Below are 16,345 nucleotides of genomic sequence, written 5' to 3' on the forward strand. Positions count from 1 at the left end.
ATTAAATTTGAGAGTTTAAAGGGACTAATTAGGAGTAATGTCAATTTTTAAAATTTCACATAATTTTTCAGGTATTGTCTTAGAATTTAAATGAAACTAAAAACAGTGGGGATTAGAAATCAAAATTTTAAATTATTGGCAAAAATACTGAATTTTATACAAAATTTGAGTAAATTGATTTTAATATTTTTTTAAGAATCAGTGTTCTGTTTGGAAAAATATATCAACCAAATTTAATAAATTACAACATTTGAACTAGTTCCAGTCTCAACTACTTGTATAATAAATTATAAAACTGAAATACGCGTATAGGAGTATAAAAATAGTAGATATATTTGATGAAACAGAAACTGTAATATCATGCAGATTTAGAACTTTTTGATTAATTAATCCTTCTGCCACAAAATATAGTCCCTGTCAAACCCTTTCAAAAATATTACCATGTAGTTTGTGCCATGTCGTACCTAAAACGCGTATGATTTATCACCTGTAAATAGAGTGCTTGCAATATAGTGAAATCTTTTGAATATACATCATGTTAAACGAATTTGTAGCAAAATGAATCTGTCAAGTGGTAAGGTATGGTATAAGAATAGTTTTTGTAATAAGAGTGAATGATAGCATAAAATATTGTCCAAGTTAGAATTAGGACATTTTGCAAAGAGCAAAATCAAAGTTACAGGTACAATACTTGAAGATTGACAAAAATGCTTTAAAAAGAAGAGTGTATTTTGATTCCGTGGTTTTTTGTTTGGATGTCTTTTAACTTTTTTTTAAAAATCTATTTCGTGCACATACAATTGTGTATTTTGTAGATATTATCTACAGTATATTTATTAAAAAAGTAATTTTCCCATGACAGAAAAATGAAAAATTCATTAAGAGAAATGAATTCAACGTTTTCCGAAAAATATAACTATTTAACACAGGCGCCTGATACACATGTCATATCTAGTACAATGAATATAATCTGATAGAACCTTAAAAGTTACCAACGTCATAGCTATCGGTCGCTAGGATGCGGGCGAATATTACCAGGAAGATGGTATTTCTTTCTGTCTCTGGACTGTGCATTGCCTCTCAAGAGTGAATGGTGGAAAATACATGACATGGAAATTTACAATAATTTCATTGGCCATTTTGGCTTGATGCATGTATGTTTTGTTCCATTTATTTCAAGATTTCCTGAAGATATAAATCAAAAGTACGACACAAAATAAATTTAGAAAACTATCAATGATTCTATTTTATATATATGTTATTTTAGGGGACATTGATTAAAGAGAAAATCAGATGTTTGAGTCAAAGAAGGTGTTGCACGTCTCATGTTATTTTCCCTAAAGGATCGATGGAAGTAAGTCACTCAAATGTATAATATCTATGTATGAATGTTGAGATGTTTTCTTTTTTCTGAATTCAAACAACCAGGTTCGAATCCCTCACGGACACAGGATTTTTTTTTAACATATTACGTTTTTCATCTAGATTTTTTTAATTGAAACATACTTCTAGTCTTCATATATGTTTCATGTCTTTCTATTTATTACAATGTGCCGAGTTTGAAATTGGACACTGTTTAGTTTGTTTGTGAATGGGACTCGCAAGAAACACACCGAATACACCGTGGTCAAACGTCATTTGGATACAGCCACTCCTAAGCAGGATACAATCGTGTTTTTAACGCGAGTACAACCAACCCCAACGGCAATTTACTATGGAGAGTGTAGATGTCCGTGAGGAGGGGTTAGAAAGTGGTAAATACTTTTCTTTATAAAAATAATTCTTAAGAATTATATACATTATAACCCATCAGGTGACGTATTGAATTCTGGTTTGAATGATATACAGTATACATGTCATTGTAGCATTCGGCCAGATCCCCTATCACTTGCACAAACAATTCAACACAGAATATTTCGTATAAATTGGTCTCAGTCGTTCGCTTTCCTATTTTTTTTAAAACAGAAAAACCCATCTAAAATTCAACAAGAGGTACTGTGAGCAGTGCTCACTAAGAATACCCCCCGCTTACCCCAATCTCCCAAAAGGTGTTGTTAATAGGTATAAATTACCTCTTTCCTGAGTGTAAAAATATGGTATGCCTTTGTAGAAGAAAATGGAAGATATAGTCCGAACACAAATCCATGGTATAAACCTATAATTTTGACCTTGAGATCAAAGGTCAAGGTCATAAAGAGGTCATGAATGTACATGACACATAGTCTCATGGTGATACACCCATGTCTTATGGTATGACTATGTCAAACCCTATAATCAATTTGGACCTTGAGGTCAAAGTTCAAGGTCATATAGAGGTCATGAAGGTACCCGACACATCGTCTCATGGTGATACACTCATGTGTCAAATATGCTATGCCTATGTCAAAGAACAAAGAAGTCATGGCCCTGACACGAATCCATTGTAAAAACCTTTAATTTTGACCTTGAGGTCAAGGTCATATGGAAGTCATGAAGGTACCCGTTACATCGTCTCATGATGATACACTCATGTGTCAAATATGGTATGCCTATGTCAAAGAACAAAGAAGTTATGGCCAGGACACGAATCCATTGTAAAATAGCTTTAATTTTGACCTTGAGGTCAAGGGTCAAGGTCATATAGAGGTCATGAAGGTACTCGACACATCGTCTCATGGTGATCCACCTGTGTGCCAAATATGGTATGCCTATGTCAAAGAACAAAGAAGTTATGGCCCGGACACGAATCTGCACAGACAGACGGACAGACAAGACAGACAGAGTGATTCCTATATACCCCCTGAACTTCGTTCGCGGGGGGTATAATTGTATCACTGAAAAGACAACATCATTACCCTAAACGTCGGTAAGAAAACTTTGCAATTAAGACGATTAGTAATGATAATTATAATATAACGCTGGACACAATTAGTCTATGAAAGTATAACGTAGGATACAACCATTCCCAATATATTGACAATTTGCAACGATGCATGATTTCAATGTTTTTTGTGATGCCATCTGGCATTTTCGTTGTTTTAAGAATTTGAATATTAAATTTCATTGTTTATTACAAGATATACGACATAAATTATAACTGTTCCAAAGGGGAAAAAAATTCAAGAGGGTTTTATGACTGCATTCCATGTCACCATTTTCAGTAGCATGTAAACCACAAGGGCCAAGCTCGTTGTGTTATTACCACAAATATGAATTAATTCTTCTATCAGTGGGATTTCCCAGCGAGCATAGCATATGTATGATTGATTGGTGTTTCCGCCACACTCAACAATTTTTCAGTTATCTGGTGGCGCCCAGTTTTTTATTGGTGGAAGAGAGAACTCAGATACAATGTACCTGGGAAGACAGGCCCGTACCCAGACTTTTTCAATGGGGGGGGGGTGCATAAATTTACGGCGAGCGGTTTGGGGGCCGCTTAAGGCGAAGCCCGGTGGGGGGTCCTGGGGGGCGAAGCCCCCCAGAAGCAGAATCGAAATAGAGAAAAATAAGGGTAAAAATGCTCTATCCTGGATGCAATTTTTGCTTTTTATTTACTTATTTAATACTCATAAATATGAAAGGGGAAACATACTAAAATTGGTCATCGCATAGGCAATATGTATTGAATTTATTTCGTGATATTCCTTACTGTGAAAGTAAAAGCTAGGGATTTTAGAAAATATTTGACTTTAATAGTGCTTGATGATTTACACAGCCGACTTTAATAGTGCTTAATGGTTTTCACAGGGGGGTGCGTTTGCACCCCCCGCACCGCCCCCTCGGTACGGGCCTGGAAGAGACCACCGACCTTCCGAAAGTAAACTGGGAAACTTTCTCACTTACCGGGATTCGAACCCGAGCCGACCAGAGGTGAAAGGCCCTGTGATTTTGAGTGCTATGCTTTAACCACTCGGTTACGGAGGTCCGGGAATATGTATGTAAAACCTAATTTCAATATTCACTAAGGTTAATGCCATTTGACAAATTCGTAGTGTTTCAACTTACTGAGGTCATTTTAATCAGTAAGACTTTCCCGCCAATGCGAAAATCCTAGACAAAGTCAGAGAAGGCAGTGTTGTTGAATTATATTTTAGGAACTACAAATAATTTCCAAACTTCTCAGCTGAAAACTGCTACAAAGATGTCAGTACCGTGTCTGAAATCACAATCTTTTAATGTGTAGAGAGATGACAGAGGATATATTATGTGTTGCTTATGCTCAAGCAATTTCCCTCGACAAACTACGTATTTGGCATATATACATGTAATGTATTCTACACCCGAAAAAGGTAAAGATTGATGACTATGAAGAAAAAACGTCTCCAATGGTTTTCTGTGCCTGCGTACGTCAAACAAACAATCAAAATCTCTCCTGGTTATAAAGAGCATCGATTGTTTACACGATTTTACTTTATCATTTTCAATTATTACATGTACTAAATTTGATGTCATTTGGCAAATTCGTAGTGTCTTGTGTGATTTCATGTTCAATAGAAGGGTTAATTAACCTGGTAATCCGGATAACAGTATCATGTATTTTGAGATGACTAAAAAAAATCGGTTTCTAGCGCTTATTGTTGTGGATGTTTTTCAAATGTAGGTATACATCTGTATTCAAAATTGTGTTGTCTATAAAGTACTGTCCATTTGGTTATCATCTCATTCACAGAGGTATTAATGATACTAATTGTTTCCAACTGTCATTTTATGATGACCAAATGACCTAATCTTGATTGAACTTATGTTTTTGCATACATATACTTTGTTCGCTGGGAATTCCTACTGATACCGTACGCGGTAGCTCAGTGGTAGAGCGTTCGCTTCGTAACGGGGTGAGAGGGGGGGGGGGGGTCCGCTCGTGTCATGGCCGCGTCAAACCTAGTTAATTATTGCTCCTTCGCCAAATGCTCTGCATTTAAAAATGAAATCACAAGTTCTTCTCGCGGTGGCCTAGAGGTTAGAACGTTCGCCCCGCATGCGGAAGGCCGGGGCTCGAATCCCGGCGGGAACACACCTAAGTCGTTAAAACAGGTAGGGACAGTTCCATCGCCAAATGCTCGGCATCAGGTGTGAATGTCACGGGTCCTCGGAGATGACATTAAAAACGGATGTCCCGTGTCACAGTAGGTGTAGCACGCTAAAGAACCCTCCGAGCATAGGCCTAAATTTGAAGCCCTTCACCGATCTTGGTGACGTCTCCATATGAGTGAAAAATTCTCGAGCGAGACGTTAAGCAAGAGACAATCAATCAATCACAGGTCTTTCGGATATGACCTTTAAAAAAGAGGTCCCATGTCGCTGCAAGCGTTGGCACGATAAAAAAAAACCCTCACTGTTACGGTCCTGGGCACTAAGCATAGGTCTAAATGTAGTGCTTCACTTAGAGCCGATGAAACCATCAGCTGGTGAACTCTCAATACGAGTGAACAATTCTGGACGGGACGATAAACAATATACAATTAATTTATCAGTAGGTTTATTGATTGATTGATTGTTTTACGTCCCTCTCGAGAATTTTTCCTCATATGGAGACGTCAACATTGCTGTTGAAGGGCTGCAAAATTTAAGTATATACTCAGCGCTTACGGCCTTTGAACAGGGAGGGATCTTTATCGTGCCACACATGCTGTGACAAAGGGTCTCGATTTTGCGGTCTCATCCGAAGGACCGCCCCATTTAGTCGCCTCTTACGACAATCAAGGGGGTATGGAGGACCTATTCTAACCCTGATCCCCACGCTATTGCTAACGATGTTGGAAAGGTGCACTAAGATACTTAAAAAGCCTATACTGGGTATCAGGGCAAATACAAATAATGCTATGGTGTATTTTGAAACAGGCAGATTGCTCATGAATATTGTTCGTTGGTTTAGAATTTTTAAATCTTGGTTCAAATTATTACAAAGTGAAATTTGTATTTTTAAAACGTGTTATAAAATAGTCTGTGACAAAGCTGAAGAGTTTGGGAGAAGTGTGGTTATTTGACATAAGTCTAGATCACGTGTAAGAAGGAATACATGTATAATGCCGTATATTGTAATACTCATCGCGTGGACTCTGATGTCCACTCAGAATATATATAAGCGAGGTTAAACCGGATGATATGGAGGAAGTCAGCTTGCGCATGCACAAGCGTATGTCGAAACATCGTTCGGCCTTTTCTGTTTCCTCTCGACTTTGGCGGAAAACGCCGAGAGAGAGAGAGAGAGAGAGAGAGAGAGAGAGAGAGAGAGGGATTGCGCATGAACAAGTATAAGTTTATCGGAATCAGCAATTGTTGAGCGAATTCGAAATATAATGGCGTTTGGTTTGCTTTAGTATTCTTGTTGTTACATGACAACACATTCACCTCAGCAAAGTAACATATTGTTATTCATAACAATCGTCATCATTTGTGAAGTGTCACTGACATGACAATCAAGCTTGTAAGCATCCGTATTCTATCATTGGATTAAGGTATTTTGTTGTCACATTAAGGTATGAAACTCAAACGAACGTTATTATTTGACCAGAGTGTGTCCCGTGTTGAATTTGAACTTCGGTCTAAGATCCAGATCAAATACAAGGATGACCGTTATTTCTGAAGTTAAAGGTCAAAGCTACAAATATTTGCACTACAGCTCTAGCAATAAGACTTTTAATGAAATGTTTGCATGTTTCAATATTTCTGTTTTAGATATTTTTTATTTCAACCTAGACTATTAAGTTTTGCCTGAAACACCTGCTTATGGTCCACGTTTTTGAAATCCTTCTTTAAAGGACAGCAATTTCAATTCGAATAATCCGGCAAAAAATTGCTGACATTTTTTTCATGCAGAATATTGTTGAACAAATCAACCCACGAAGTCAATACCGCATGTTCATAAGAAACAAATTAGTAGAAGAATACAATGATATGAGGCCTCAACCGTGCACATAATTATGTGCGTCGCAAATCGAAGGTTTTTATAAGGGGTGGATCTGTAGCTTTCTGATCTGTCCCAATTTTTTTCAGAGAGCTGCAGTTCTGCAGCTAGATCATGTGAAGACATTCTGATTATACTAATTTGTTTCTGATGAACATGCGGTATTGACTTCATCATGTAACATTGCAATCAGAAATAGTCATAAATGTATATAAAGATTAACACCTTTGTGAGTTGATTTGTTCAACAATATTCTGCATGAAAATGTCAGCAATTCTCTGCCTGATATTTTTTCACAGAGCTACAGTTCTGCAGCTATTGAAAGTGGACGCCATATTAAGGTAGCAAGAAAAAAAACTCCACCGGTATTGTAAATTGTATCAATTAGATATCGAGGATGAATTTAAAAAAAAAAAAAAAGTCCTTACTTTAGTGAATTACGTAGGAGATATATATCAAGGTGTACTGTTGAAAAAAATCTTGTTTTTAAACTTAAACAAATATGAAGTGTAAAATAAATTCGAAAGTTGTGCAATTTGGGGAAATATCTTCATTGTACCTTTAATTTACGTATAGATATTCTTATATAACATTCGTTGTCTATAAAATGTATCATGTCATACAATTGTTTGCCTGTTTCTTAATTGGATACTTGTATGCCACAAGACGTACGTCTTGAGCAACAAAGAATATATAATACCAGGCGCTTTTGATAAGGAACAAGGTTTGATGATGCGCAGGGATCAAAACCGGGTCCCCCGGCACCGGGATCAAACCCGGGCCCCTCGGTTGTGAAGCTAACCCCTAACCACAAGGCTACCACAACAGTGATACGGTTTGATTTTATTTCATCACCAAACCGTTAAGTCGCCTAAGTCCATCAAATCATTTTCCAATTTTCAACACAAGAAAGTTATCTGTTTTGACAAGATATTAAATGGCAGCTTCTTGAAATCTTGCGTAATTGCTATGTAAATATTAATCAAAGTTCGAAGAGGAATTCCGTACATTTTCTACAATTCTCTTTGACTCTTTTACAGTACCTTGGGTTCAATTCTTCAGATTCTTCTTTCGTTAAAATTTGATGTCCCTGACAAATCAAACAGACAAACGGACGGTCGATATAACGACCACTACACAAAACATCGTTATACTGTATATTGTGAATTGACCGGGTGGCAGCAAACACAAAACAATAAGACAACCACCTGTGAATACCTTTAATGATAAACTACTGTAAATCAATACCTTTAATGATAAACTACTGTAAATCAATTCATTCTCTTAAATTTTCAATATCATGTTTTTTATTTATCAAAAATTATGCCTCTTACGTGTTAAGGAAACTGACGGATATAAATTCTCGTGAAATGCAAGATATATATATATCGTGTCCATCAGTCACGCCTGAGTCTCGGTCCACATAAACCCTCCATCTAAACTACCAACAGTATATCAAAATAAGACGATCTATATTTAGCCTTCTACGTATATTGTTTTAGAGAAAATGTTTAAATGCTCTTCATTTAAACTTATTGATGAAGATGGAAAACATTTCGCACTATCTTGTTTAGTTAAATCTTCCCTACTCGTGTACTTACATTAGCGATAAGTATACTCACATTTAATATGAAAATCAAAAGCGTAGTACTTACATTAGCGATAAGTGTATCAGAAGAGTAATACGTGTTGGATCAAATATTGTTTGAATAGGAGAAATATGTACCCATGTGTAACATTAAAGTAGTTAATACATGTTTCATTTCTTTTAAGATTATCATTTCCATTTAAGACGGCAAATCGACGTGGACTATGTCAGTAAATCTTGAACGAATATAAACATGCCCTACTACTGTTTTTTTTTTTTTTTTTTTACTTGTGAATATTACTTTTCGGGAACTGCGTGCCATTCTTTCAAGTTTGGAAGTCCCACTTTTTCCTACATCCATTGTTAGTGTTGCTCTTTCTTTTAGTATGTGATTAATGCAGTGAGTGTACGCTTTATAAGAAAACAATTCAGAGAAAAAATGCTAAATAGGAAGCAGTAAATGATGGATGCTTCGCCTTGTTACGCCCGGCGAACGTGCGATAAATTAAGGACGCCTAATTTAAGAACTTAGTCCAGTCCTATATTTCAATTGCCTAACGTTGATCGAAGTGCAGTTGTTTTGAAAATGAAGACAGTACCCCTTCCCTACATTTTTGTAATATTTATTTATGCATCGTTCGCTGAAGAGTCTTCTCCAAAAGGTAAGATAATTTCATAGATAGTCTGTGAATTTCATAGAAAACATGTGTATGTTTAACGTACAATTTTGATAAATAATTATACAACTCTCCAACTAATTTTGTCGTTGGAAATAAAGCAATTTGACAACACAAAAATGAAAAAAAAAAAAAAATGAAATGATGCATTATCAAAGTTATGTGATGATTCAGATTATGATATAGATGTTGACGATGATGATTCAGATGATGATATAGATGTTGACGATGATGATATAGATGATGAGGTTGATGATGACGATGATGATTCAGATTATGATATAGATGTTGACGATGATGATTCAGATGATGATATAGATGTTGACGATGATGATTCAGATGATGATATAGATGTTGACGATGATGATTCAGATGATGATATAGATGTTGACGATGATGATATAGATGATGAGGTTGATGATGACTATGTGGCAGTACGAACAAATCTATAATAAATGTAGTAAGATAAAAAACAACAAGAAAAAAAGAGGGGATATTTACTTTATGTTTTTTAAATGTCAAATTGGACATCAGTTATGATCAACATCCTTGAGGTAATTTCATTCCCAAGTGCGATGCATATATATACATGTACCTGTAAGCGGTGCTGATATTAAGGTTATAAATGCGAGGCCATTGGCTGATAGCTAGATCGAGGTCATTCAATTAACCTTTTCTTTCCTTTTTTCAGGATGCAAAGAAAGGTTAGACGTGACTTTTGTAATCGATGGATCAGACAGTATTTCTGCTGCAAATTTTCAAAAGCTTCGATCTTCCATCGGTGGAATGGTGGATGGTTTTCATATTGGTTCAGGAGAAACCAGAATGGGTATAGTGGTGTATAGCAAGGGCGTGCACTTTACGGTCCCACTAACTGATGACCCGGTTTTCCTAAAAAAACAAGCTGTTGTTTTGCCGCATCCAAGAGAAGGGACAGAAACAGATGCAGGAGTAAAGGCAATGCTGGCAATGTTTAGGAAGCAAAAACGAGAAGGGGTTCCCATGGCCGGTATAGTGGTTACTGATGGGATATCTAAGGATGAAGATGCTACCCAACTTCAGGCTCAGATAAGCAAGGACGAGGGGATCAACATGTTCTCAGTGGGCGTTGGTCGATATACAAATGATGAGGAGCTAAAAGGAATTGCTTCAACGAAAAGTCAAGCAATAAACGTCACCTCATTCGATGAACTATTGCCCGCTTTACACAAGCTGGTACAACTGGTCTGCCCAAGTATGTGAACGACTACATATTTTTTATTTTTAGAAAAACAGTGTTATACTGAAGATAGATTAAGATAAATCTATGTTCGTATGAATAATAATCAAAGACCAATCTGTTGCTCACCATGATGTAATAACGACCATTCGTCTTATAAGGCTTATGGCCTCGATGTGATATCAATATATTGATTTCTCTCCCTCTTTGTATGCATATGTATATACACCATTATTGTATATCATACATACTGGCATAGAGAAAAAGATTATTGTACAATTGTTCAACTTATTCAATTTTATTGCAATTAAGGGATTTACCGAATTATTTCTTTTCAGATAAGTGCATGATGCCAGGAGTGAACTCCTACCCACATGCTATATCCAAAAACTGTCGAATCTATTGGAAATGCGAAGGTGATAAATCCAAACTAACTTGTTGTCCAAAGGGCTACTCTTACAACGCCCCTACCCAATCATGTGTCTATCAACCAACGTGTACTGTTTCATGTGGAGACGAGCCGCCTGTCTGCAATAAGAGGCCGGCGATCTACCTAACTAACATGTATGAAGAATTTATTGACGGGTATGGATGGGTACAAAGGTCCTGTCCTCCTGGAATTCTATACAGCCAAGACACTTGTGGCTGTACAATAAGACAAACGCCCAAGAGAGGTACATATATCATATTCTTTGAAAATCTTTCTAACACAGTTTTAGCAGCAATCGCTGAATAGATATTTTAAAAAGTTATAATCTACATCATTCGTTTGTTTCCCCCAATAGATCATCAAACGTATTCCTTTTCTATCCTATTCCTTTTCTCTCCTGAACAGTATGCAGAGTATTGGTACACATTCCTTTTGACTTCGACTGTATCGATTTATCCGGCAACAAGTTTTTAGTGAAAAACCATGGAGTTAAATTTACCAGAACCGGCTTGGCCTTATTCGAAAACGAGGCCAAATTGGTAATACCACACATACAGAAAAAACTGGGCTCAAATTTCCTTGTCAAAATGAGATATAAAGAATTCCCAAGTTTTGAAACCCAGGGCCTTTTAAGTAATGGTGATTGCTACGCCCCTACAACGATGGCGATGTTAAAAAGTTCCATACGTCACACCTATAGGGTTTACAACCGTCGTGGACAACGTACAACAGTTACCATTCCTACAAATGTAAGTAACATTACATCTCTTGTATTTGGATAGAGAGGGCATTTAATGGTAAAACTTTTATGATATACATACTCATGCCTTACACGTTTGCCCTTGCATCATACATTGTATGTACTTATTAAGCTGCATGCACAAAATAAACATTACATCACTGAATAAAATAGAATTTTTAAAAGAATGATGCCATAGTCAACATTCAATATTTCTTTATGCTTATGATTTTAGTAAATGATTGGGAGACCTTCGTCATAATGAACACATGATGTTTTTTAATGATAAAGCTTTATTGAAAGCATTGGTTCGTTTGTGTAAAAAGTGCTTTCTATAGGATTTCTCAAGACTGCCTAGCTTGCACACAAAGGTACTAAAGGATGGCTCCGGTTGTGTTTGAGGTCAATTAAGTCACTCACCAATTCACATATTGTAAGACACGGTTTCTTGATCCTTCATAAAATACCATTTTTAGTGAAAAAAAACCCAAGACCTATCTCTATTTCTGAGTTGTAATGTTAAGGCCACCAGTTCACAGAATGTAAAGGGTATTCTCTGGATGATCTATTGAGTCTCCCGAAGTTTGGAGACTTATTGTTTTTGCTCGGTTCTTATTTTTCGCGCATAAAACTGCCCGACACCGTTCTCCGTATACCAGTTGATGAAAGTATTACATATTCAAGGATATAATAGGCCAATGTATCTAGATGTGCAGAAATGTTTTTGTTTTCAGATTGAAGGGGGTGAGGGTAGATTGGGGGGGGGGGGGGGGGCAAATAGGGGTGGGATTTAACATAGAACTCTATTGGTTAAAAGTTAATTGCAAATTTCAACATATATAACTTGACAAATATGTTAAATAGAGTCCTGGGGTATTTAGAAATAAATAGAGAATGACAGGGCCTCCAACAAATAGTATCGAGGTCAAGTGACCCCAGTGACCTTGAACTCTGATCATGAACATATAAACTGGTATAACTTTAAAACCAGGACTAATAGCCACATGGGATCTTCAGAAATGGCTAAAAAATGACAGGACCTACAAACTAGTATCAAGGCCAAGTGACTCCAGAGACCTTGACCTTTGAACATAAAACTGATATTACTTAAGAGCCAGATCTGATAGAGTCATGGGGTCTTCAGAAATGATGAAATAATGATGAGATCTACAAATTGGTATCAAGGTCACGCGACTCCAGTGACCTTGACCCTGACGTTAGATCATAAATTTGGTATTACTTAAGAATTATGTCTGATTAAGAGATGGGATCTTCAGAAATAATAAAAAGGATGATGGTATCAAGGTCAAGTGATTCCACTGACCTTGACCTCTGACGACCCTAAACATAAGTTTGGTATAACCCTAGAACTGGGAATGACAGAGGAATGTTCAGAAATGATAAAAGGGTACAGTGACCTACAAGGTAGTATCTCCATTGACCTTGATTATAAAAACTTGTATAACTTTAGAACCAGGGCTGATAGAGACATGGGATCATCAAAACTGACAATAGGACGTTTGGACTGAGGATCAAGGTCAAGTGACACCAGTTTTACTAAAGGATTCGTGATTTAAATCTTTTAAATGAAGTTAAAATTGGCATTGATTTTGTCAAGGGAGGAAAAGAGTAGTACTCAGAAAAAGCCACTTTTATACAGCCAGTACTTCGTTTGGGAGACTTTATAATCGGTAGATGTTCCATATTGGTTGTGATTTAACACTTTGGGAGAAGAGTATTCGAAATATGATTTCATCGTATAAAGCAAAAGCAGATGAATTAGCTTTAAAAGGGGACATAAATTTACAAAAATTATTTTAAAAAACCAACAACTTTCAAATTTTAACGAAGACATATACACATTTTCTTTTAGTTTCAACCCTGGAACGAAGTCACGTTTAGCCATGATGGTAACCGTTTAGCTGGCTCTGTGAACGGAATTCAAAACAAAGCGAAAACAAACGGCCCGATCCGAGGGACACCGTATGGAATTTCTATTGGGTTTGTGGATGGATACCAGAATTTCCAGGGATATATGGACTATGTCACAATCTATAAATGCACAAATATCAATATGTACACCAAATACTAATGAATGTGGAATGAAGCAATGTCTGTGATATCTTAGATACCTCCAAGATGATGAATACATTTGAATTTTAATTGCAAAAATAATTTCTCTTTATTTGCCTTATAGCAAAGTTGTAGTAAAAAAAACACCACACACACACACACACACATAATATATATATATACGGGGGCGAAAAAACTTTAACACATACACACATATATATTCTGCACACACACACACACACACACACACACACACACACACACACAGAGAGAGAGAGAGATATAGATATATATTATATGAATGCTGGTGCTTGGTAAAATGGAATGAAATAAATATAACTTAAAGGAAGATCCAATCCATCATGTGTATCGTATTTGTGTAAAAATGTTTAAATATGGTCATTTCAATAATATATCAAGTGCTATCTAACCGAAATCACACAATACATGAAAAATTGTATGGGGTAATGCAGATGAAATTTTTCATACTATAAATCGTATTCTCTTATTGTACAATATCCTTCACACCTATTGAACACTGAAAGGACGTACTATTTCTGCTCAGGCAGTGGCAACAAGTGTTTGATTGACCTCACATCTGTGGTTTGCATGGGTCATTGGGAAACTGCTTTGAAATACTTTATTCACCCATCCTTGACGCGAGAGTAATCATTTTAGTACGTAAACTTTTTAGAAGTATTGATTGAACTCTTGTCCATCCGCTTCATTAACTGTCGTAGTTACATCATGAAATTAGGTCACGTGTCACAGGTTACAAATGCTATCATTTAGTGCAAAGATGACCCTTGTTTGAAGGCCTTTAACTGATTTTTATATCAAATATTCCTAATTTTGATACATGTATTAGGATACGAGTTCTAAAACTTATATAGCATTTCTCTCGCTGTATACATTCCTATACAATATAGATAGACCTTTACCTTAAATTCCATTCGTGTAAATACCATGAATGAATTTTTGAGACAAGAAACAGTACTTACCTTAGTTGCTGACAAATATCATAGCGTCTTCGCAGTATGTATATATGAAAATATTTAAAAGTATGAAAAGGTATTTCCGGTTCTAGGAGATACATGTACATGTACTACATGTAGCAGTAACAGACTACTGTCGACCGAGTACAATAAAAATATGTACTGTGATGAATTGTGTGGAAATTAATATTTAGAAAAGTTTATCCCTTACATCAAACTTAACTAACCACCACTTGAACATTATTCCATAGCAATGTATGTTAACATAATAAAAACCTATGGCGAATGATTTTCCTTACAGTATAAACTAGAACTAAGAAATGACTTCAAGTTGATGGGTTAAACGATAGAAACATGAGTCTGTAGTATATTAGTAAAGTTCGAAGGGTCTTTTACGAAAGGAGCGCACATGTTACAATATAAGGATAGTTGGATAAAATAAAATGACGCATATCGAAACCGTTTGAAATGCTTTATGTGCATGGTGTTTCCTCAAACATATCTCTTATCATGCGAGGATGACTTTAAGGGGTTTAGTGAAGTTAGCGAACAGTGATCTACGTCATAAATCCCATAAAGAAGACAAAATAGAAGGGTAAACACCAACCCCTGGACATCAGGTGCATAAGAGGAGTAAGCACCCCTTGTTGACTGGTTACACCCACCGAGAGCCCTATATCTTGATAAGATAAACATCCTGTGGTCAAAATCAGTATATATGTAAAGAATGGCCTAACAATTGGTATGAAACACGTCAGATAGTGTTCGATCCAGTGATGGCTTGTATTTGCAAATTAGATAATTAGCAAACCACAGAATTTGCGAAATGCTGAGTTTAAATGAGACTAAGATTTCAAACACATATACTGTAAGAAAGCCTTTGCAAACGACGTAGAAACTTTTTTGTTGGTTTAGCCCCCCCCCCCTTTCCGACGCCTATGAAACCAGAATAGTTTTTGCGTGTTTTATTCTTACCCAATGTACATATTAACTATTTAATATTGTGAATTACGCATTTCAGTGACAGCAATGCAAAAATGGTGGGGAAGGGGCGCGAAAACGAAAATCAATCCCAATCAAAGCAAATATGTACAAGAGTTCTTGATCTCGCACAAATAAATGTAACGTCCCTGGTGGTATATGGTTACTAAATGGCATACACTGTTTGTTTAAAGTAAACTCATGGAAAAATCAGTCCAGTCATCTATATTGATCCTTACAACAATGTTCTACATCAAGTCTCTGATCAAACTACTTCTGCAGCACATTTTCAACGACTTTTAGCGCCAACCGGTTAAAGACACCCAAGTAGTCCCGAGTGTTAACTGGTCCTCCTATATGATTCTATAGTCTGTTTCCCAAAAGATACGATGTAGCGCGCGCCCTCTGCCGTCATTATGGTAGAACAATTTACAAATGTTGAATTGCGTAAATGCGAATGTCGAACTAACATCGGACGGATTACCAAAACACATTTACCACAACTCGTATAGACTTAACAAACTACAATGTGCAAATGCTCAACTACGGATGACGAAGATCCAATTTCAAATTTACATTGAATAAATAATGCATTCACTTGTTACACATCTACACAAACATATATTCCATTTACATCTTACGCAATTCAAATGACGGATATACCGTTATGCACTACAAATGTCAAGATTACGATTAACATTTTTCTATTTACATTGAACCGATGGCGCATTTAGGAACAACAAATACATAATTACAAAGA

General features: G+C 36.3%; 1 protein-coding gene across 1 annotated transcript; it reads left to right on the forward strand.

Annotated features, from left to right (window-relative positions):
- Positions 1-8,408: 8,408 nt before the first annotated feature.
- On the forward strand, positions 8,409-13,708 carry LOC130046794 (uncharacterized). Its single transcript, XM_056139662.1, has 5 exons — positions 8,409-9,133; positions 9,840-10,382; positions 10,706-11,041; positions 11,203-11,546; positions 13,410-13,708. The coding sequence occupies exons 1-5, from the start codon at positions 9,058-9,060 to the stop codon at positions 13,626-13,628; spliced, it is 1,518 nt and encodes a 505-aa protein (XP_055995637.1). The 5' UTR covers positions 8,409-9,057; the 3' UTR covers positions 13,629-13,708.
- Positions 13,709-16,345: the final 2,637 nt, after the last annotated feature.

The sequence above is a fragment of the Ostrea edulis genome, chromosome 6, assembly GCF_947568905.1.
Source record: "Ostrea edulis chromosome 6, xbOstEdul1.1, whole genome shotgun sequence".
Taxonomy (NCBI): domain Eukaryota; kingdom Metazoa; phylum Mollusca; class Bivalvia; order Ostreida; family Ostreidae; genus Ostrea; species Ostrea edulis.

Coding starts and splice junctions, on each gene's coding strand:
- LOC130046794 (XM_056139662.1), top strand. CDS start 9,058: ATGAAGACAGTACCCCTTCCCTACATTTTTGTAATATTTATTTATGCA. Junction 11,042..11,202: donor AAGACAAACGCCCAAGAGAG/GTACATATATCA, acceptor TCTCCTGAACAG/TATGCAGAGTATTGGTACAC. Junction 11,547..13,409: donor CAGTTACCATTCCTACAAAT/GTAAGTAACATT, acceptor ATTTTCTTTTAG/TTTCAACCCTGGAACGAAGT.